A 7,440-nucleotide genomic window follows, 5' to 3' on the forward strand; every position below is an offset into this window, starting at 1 on the left:
AATCGGCCAACATCTATTTTTCATACACCTAAATGATAAGAGTAAGGCAGAACAGCGTTTGCCGGGTGCAGCTAGTATGTTATAAGACCCATAATAAAATTGACATACACGGTGGCTTATAAGTGTGTGTAAACTAATTGTTTAAAGGTAGAATCGAGAAATAAATCAATTATAATGTATAAATATACGTTATGCCCATAATTTTTAATAGATATAAATAAATAAATTATTTAATAGATATATGTATATATATATATATATATATATATATATATATATATATATATATATATATCAAATATATAGATAGATAATGAATAAGTGAAACATTATTAAAATTTCATTAATCAACTAGCAGCCAAACTAGTCCATCAATTCGATCTTGCTATATACCTTTTTATATAAATTTTAATTATAATCAGCATATTCTACTCATAATGATGTCATATTTCAATATTCTAATATGTCGACATTAATCAAAACAATGACAGTTCTCTAAATTTTAATTGGTTTCTGATAATTTTTATTATATCCTTATTCATCCGTAACATTTTTAATGGCTTCATCATCTTCAAGTGATGGTAATGATGATGAATGTTTGTGTGGAGAATTCAATAATAATGCCACTCCTTGGGCCATGCATCCTATGATTTATTACACGCAAATGGTTTGTTTAAAGCTTTTCACAGAAATTTAAATATTAACTAAATTGTAAGAACTTGCTCATATATAATGCTTAATATAATTGCTCTAGTATATTTAGAAATTAAAAACTTTTTAACGGATAGTCCGTGTATTCTAAATGTATAATACTCGCGTAAAATCAAACACAAGAAAATAATATGCTCTAGTATATTTTTCTTTATTTGAAAAAAACGTCTGTAATCCTAATATCAGTAATTTTACAAAATTGTTCAAGAATTGTCGTAAACAATTATGTGTATTGTGAGCTTAAGATTCAGATTAATTACAAATTCAAACTAAAATATTAAATAAAGATTGTAGTAAAATGACATGGTATAAATTAAGTAATCATAAATGTACTTTTGACTTCAGCCGCACCGTCGAAATACGAGAAGCAGGGAAAGAAAAAAACATAATCCTAATTGCTTTGTAAAAGCTTTTAGATGGTACACTCAGGTAAAAAAACACGTCAAAATTTATTCTTAGCTCACACAATATAAACGTTACTTATTCCCGAAGATACATTACTTACGTACATTAAAAAAGAATGTCAAAGTTGAATTCTAATAAAAGCTTAGGTCTTAAAGTTAGAAATAATGTCGTATCAAGCTCTGTTATCATTATAAATTATTATTAACTCCTATGAACATTCAGGCCATAATCCACCACGCTGGCCAAGTGCGGGTTGTCAGATATCATATGTAGTCGAACTTTTGATTCTTGGACATACGGGTTTCCTCACGATGTTTTCCATCATCGTTTTAAGCAATGGTGATGCTATCCATTGATAAATTGAAAAATCAATATATTTCTTATACGCTCGCCTGGTCTGGAACCCCCGACTTATCGATTATAAGTCTGAGGTCCTCACTACTGAGCCACCACTGCTTTTAGCCTGTATAGCACTAAAGAATCATCGTGAAAGGATTTTTAAAATCGATCATGTAGTTCCTGGGAACAACGCGTTCAATAAAACCAAATAAACTATTCAAATTTGTATTATATAAGTACAGATGAGCGATATTTTTTGTGAAACATTCTAAATCCCTTCTTTATTTTCGTTTGTATGAGTACTTTGAATGAAAGACTCTTCGCGTATACTCAAGTTGCGCTTCATAAGTTATTTTTTAAATCCTTTTTTATACAAGATTTATTACTTTTTTAAAATCATTCTTCTCTTCCACGTTTAAGGAGCGTAATCCGTGTCAAAAAACAAACTCGACTACAACTAATACACCAAATATAAGAGGGTTCGCGACGTGGCTTGATGACAAGTATACAGAATTTCTCCAAGACAATCGAGTCGCCCGCATGAAATATACCCTCAAGCAAACCTCTACGGTCGAAATCGACAAACTTTCTAATAAGTATATTGTTGATTTATATTCTGGCATTGCATAATGCTTTCCTTAGATGTCTATAAATTAGTTATTAGTACAGAATCCTAAAATCCACTCGTAATGGAAAATACCTAGTTGCGACGGATATCACGGTGATATGAAATTATGTAATGTTTTTCCCTATCCTAGTAATGTTATAAACGTGAAAGTTTTTAAGATTGTATGAATATTTATTACTCTTTCGAGGCTTATCATATATATGAAATTTGGTACAGAGACTAAACTGGATTAGCACATAGGCTATTCTTACCCGACCACGCGAGTGATGCCCGCGGCATCACACACACAGGTCACAGCTTGTAAACAATAATGTCTATAAACCTTTAATCTAAATTTTATTTGATAGTAAATATTTCAATGAAAACAAGCACCAAAAAAGCCTCAATTTGTTTTAGTTTTAATGCCTCCGACTCTTGTTCAGCAAAGAAGTTTCGGACGTTAAAAAGGTAATTCTTTCTTATCAAATTTCTTGTAGTGGGTTCGTGTCAAATTTCTAATTATATCATATTTTAAGTCCGCGGAAAAGACATCAAAAGCTTACAAACAGCAAAGACAAGGGAGATATTCTCTTGAGGTAAGTTGACATTTATTAATAATTAAAACAGCCGTAATTTAGGCACTTTTTAGATTATACCTAAGTTTATTGGACACTTTTAATGTTTTATATATATTAAAAATTAATTATTTTATATAATTAATCTTTTAGATCGAATAAAAGCTTTGAATTTATTCTGCGACCAAAAAACCTTTCTCGCGCTGCATCCGAAACTTGTCCAAGGTTCGTATAAACGTTTTATGTTTTACTAGCAGTACGCCCCGGCTGCACCCGTAGTTTTTTTCTCCATAAGAACCTTACTTATGCCAGAAACGTTAAAAAAATCGAAATTGTTCCAGCCGTTTCGAATTTTACGCCTAGCATAGGCGATTGATTTATGTATATATATTGATTATTACATTTCGTTTTATTATTTATTGTACCAATGTAATAAATGTTATAAATTGATGTTTTACAGGCAAGCATCACGTTGCTCAAAGTCCACCATTACAACAACGGATAAGAAAGTAAAAACGAAATCTCAAAGTTTAACCAGCATTTTGGTTGAAAAAGAAGTGTATTCCATTCCATACGAAATGCATTCTGAAAATGTGGTAAGTAGAGGGAGTAATAAAATTTAAGAACGAGCTTCAAGTGTCACCAGGATGCTCAATTAAAACATTACCCATGACCACGCTCGCTGAAAATGTGTAGAAAATATGTGTGCTGATAATAAATAATATAGTGAATTAATTAGTAGTGGTTTTACAACATTTAGAAACTACATCCATATAAATTTTTTAGAGTCATGGAGAGACAAACACGTGAAAACAATTTGTATATATTGTTGTGTAGAGTTAAAACTAAAGTTTCTATAAATTCACAAGTTTTATAGTGTATATTTACACATATATAATGTACATGTCAACAGAATTCATAACCCATTTCTTTCAGATGAGCAGTGTTAACCTTGCAATTAGTAAAAAAAAAAACAATCATGTCCTGAGGCTTAAAAATTTGTCCAACAATTAACCAACTATCTTGAAGATATGAAAAAATTCAGTTTATTGTATGGTGGTAAAATCTACATAAGCTGGTCATAGAAAGATGTGAATAAATATGTGCTTGCGTGGCGTGCAGTGATTTTTTAATTTCTACAAGACAGTGTGCTTTGTATATTACAAAATCAATTTAATTCTTAATTGCTCTCGAACCCCAGACTTTTCAATTGATGTTCGAGGTCCTAACCACAGCCACTGCTGCGTCTAACTCGCGGTCCATTTATAATTATTATTTACAGTGCTGTAATGAAAATATATCAATCACCCAGAAGAACAAGCAAAATTGCAACGTGTCATGCCAATGTTCCGAAATAATTGAAAAAGTCAATAGATCTGTTCAATATCAATCAAACGCAAGACATAAACATTTCAAAGCATTGTGTGCTTGTATTAAAGAACCACTGTCACCGCCACAAACCCAGGTAATATTCCCTCTCCATTACGAACGATATATAAACATGTTTTTTTTTTAAATAGGCATTATCATTCTCCCATTTTTCAATCACCGTAGCACTTTAGGTGATTTGATCTTAATCTAACGTATTATATGCACGTTGTTGATTTTTGTTTAATTATTATTAAATTAAGTTTGTTTCGTTAATGAATTATAATATGCTTAAATTTTATATTAACGAAACACAGAATTTAAACGAATTCAGAACTCTTATCACCAACTCGTATACGATATAATTTAATCAACTGCACAAACATATCTGTTTATTTCATATATATCTATTTAAAAGAGGATCACATTAGTATAAATATTAAAATATGACGTGTATTGTTAGATACTAATACTCACTCACTTAACCTCTATATTCTTCAGGTCAACACTACAGTACAAAGATTATCGTTATGTACATGTGCAAATAGAACACAAAAAGAACCTTTTACGTGTTCAGAAAATTTCTGCGCAAAAAATAAAACCACCTCCAAATTTGCCAATGATGGAACGCAAACATCTGATTATCCTATAAACTTTGTACGTAAGACATTAATGAATTCAAATGCCTTACAAATAACACATATTGCTTGTTAATTAAAATGTCTTTATACTACAGACTTTATTTACATATATTATATGCTAATTTACATTTACAGGTTACCACTCTTCAGAATCCACTGTTTATGAAAATTATATGCTCAGGGAGATAAAAGCGTCTTATGTTTGATTCACGAGGAACGTTTTAAATTAATTGTTTTGCAACTAAACGTTTATGTAAATGTTTGTGTGTCTATGTAACGTTGTATTAGCATTATACCGACTTCAAAAAAGGAGGCCATCAATGCGACTATATCTTTTGTGTTTTTTTACCCCATAGTTTTTATTGAGTGAACCGATTTTAATGATTCTTTGACATTTTAAGCTACCGTGTGGTCCCATTATATCTGCAACTGTGATTAATTTAAAAATGCCAAATGAAATACGTATAATATAAAATATACTTTAATAACAACTGTCGGAGTATTTTATTTACAATATCTTAATAGATAACTTATTATCAGTTAGGTACCCCGTAGGAAGTAGCTGGTTTGTTTTGTGGTAAGAACCCAAAACTACTTCCAGAGCTGCTCGACTGACTCACTGATGGTAATCCATAATCAGACGATGGGCCTGAGGGAGATGAAATGAGCTGAGATGATGAACCCTGACTAGATCCGGATGAAGATGAAGTTGAAGATTGCAAACGAGAGTTTTGTACAAAGGATGAGATTTCTATGCTAGGTTGGGCATTTTCTAGACTGACTCCTGATACCAGTGACAAATAACCCTTGTCCCTTGCCGTTGAATGTTCATTATCCCTAATTATATTTTGGACTTGGTTAACCACATGGTCGTCGAGGGCTTCTCTGTGTGTTTGTTGCTGCTGTGGGCTATTGTACTGGGATAGATCAGCTTGATAACTGTTTACCGGTGCACTGTTCTGGGATACTGGCGCGTTGTTATATTGGTTCGAATCCGCTTGGTAGCTTGACAAAGCAGATTGACTGGAGTGTGATTGTAGGGAAAGAATGGGAGCGGGGGCAGATGGTTGTTGGTAAGAGTACCCCGATTGTGGCTGTGGCTGTGGCTGAGGCTGAGGCTGGGATATTATTGGGAGAGGTTGAGGCAAAGGCTGGATTGGCTGCGGTGCTATCGGTTGCTGTTGTGGTTGTGGGTAGCTATAGGACGGCAGTGGCTGAGGAGCCGGTTGGGGCTGTTGGTATGAGGGTTGTGGATAAGAAATTGGTTGTTGGTAGCTTGGAAGAGGCTGTGGGTAAGAGGGCTGTGGCTGTGGTACGATTGGGAGTGGTTGATGAGCTATCGGTTGTGGTTGTTGGTATATTTGCTGAGGTGGGTTATAGATTTGCGGTGATTGTGGCACTCCATACGATGTTTGGGGCTGTGGCTGCGGCTGCGGCTGAGGTTGCGATATGAAAATAGGTTGAGGGGCAGGTTGGGGTAATAGTTGAGGTTGTTGCACATATACTGGTCTTGGGGCCGGCTGCTGTTGAACGAAAACCGGTGCTATATTTGGCTGTTGATAGTGGTAACCATTGTTTGATTGCGCTTGCTGAATAAACTGCGGGGCTGGCTGGGGTTGCGGTCTTATGAAGGCGGGTGCTGGTTGTGGCGCTGGTAAATTAAAAGATGGCGCTTGGGGCCCCGGTTGTGGGAGGTGGTAAGGTGCTTCTGCAGCAATTGCCGCCACCACTGACAATATTATTACCTGAAAACAATTAGTTTGGTATTGTACTATAACGTTTCTATATTATAATCCTAAAAGTGTAAAAACAACAAAATGAGTTCAAATATAAAAAAAATTAAAATTTTACAATTTACAAAATTTTACAATACACAATTTATAAATGTACTTAATAGCTGTAAAATAATTTTAGTTATCATTACAAGATAAAAATATCAGACTGAATTCCGATCATTCATTAACACTTGACTTAACGCACATTATTAAACCGCGAATCCTGTTTTGAGTTTGTTTACAACGAAAGTTGCTTAAACCGACCTAAAGCTGTGTACACAATTTCACTTGGCTACTCACCACTCTCATAGCTGATGGTGCTGGGGTCAGTGTGCAAGGAAAAAACAAACTGCTCTGTTATATAGCCACCACCACGCACCTCTGAAGACCACTACGCTAGTATGATTGCAAAAATTGCGTTGGGCGCGTCTTCTCTCGTTTTCGATGTTAAAATGACGAGTTGTAACGTATTGTTATTCTTTTCACTTAGATGCTCTTACTTTATTCGTGAATTATATTTCTGAAATATTGTGCAAATCCCAATATTACTATAGCGTGTACCTACTTGTAAATGGAACGTAAACTCGTAGTAATAATTCGTTTATATTTTTTTATGTATTTTATATATGCGTTTATATTTTTTCAAAGATAACTTCTTTAGACGGTAACTCCAAATAAATCGAACGTATCAGGCAATAAAAATATGGATATTATGTTAATCCGTAATAATTAATAATGAATGATGAATGAATCTGTGTACACATATTAGGTATAATTTTGATTTCTTGACAAACTGTTTACTGACTGACACTTTCTCTCAAAACATCAAAGATTCATCCGTATTCATAGAAAGATGTGGAATAATTACGTATCTACTTCAAGGTATATTGAAAAAAGTGGGTAAATACGTTATTGTTATAGAAAGAAAGAAAAAGGAAAGGTAGTCCGGTCAATTTAGACCAAAAAATGAGGGTGAAGTTACATAAAGTCCCAACAAGCTGAATTTCTGTGAAATTGTT

The 7,440-nt window shown here is 33.5% G+C and overlaps 1 protein-coding gene across 1 annotated transcript; it reads right to left on the minus strand.

The window, feature by feature from the left end:
• Positions 1–5,164: 5,164 nt before the first annotated feature.
• On the minus strand, positions 5,165–6,730 carry LOC119830574 (alpha/beta-gliadin clone PW1215-like). Its single transcript, XM_038353640.1, has 2 exons — positions 6,722–6,730; positions 5,165–6,391 (listed from the first exon to the last, which is right to left on the minus strand). Exons 1-2 carry the CDS (start codon positions 6,728–6,730, stop codon positions 5,183–5,185), a joined length of 1,218 nt encoding a protein of 405 aa, XP_038209568.1. The 3' UTR covers positions 5,165–5,182.
• Between the last annotated feature and the right edge of the window lie 710 nt (positions 6,731–7,440).

This window comes from Zerene cesonia, chromosome 11, assembly GCF_012273895.1.
Source record: "Zerene cesonia ecotype Mississippi chromosome 11, Zerene_cesonia_1.1, whole genome shotgun sequence".
In the NCBI taxonomy this organism is placed as follows: Eukaryota; Metazoa; Arthropoda; class Insecta; order Lepidoptera; family Pieridae; genus Zerene; species Zerene cesonia.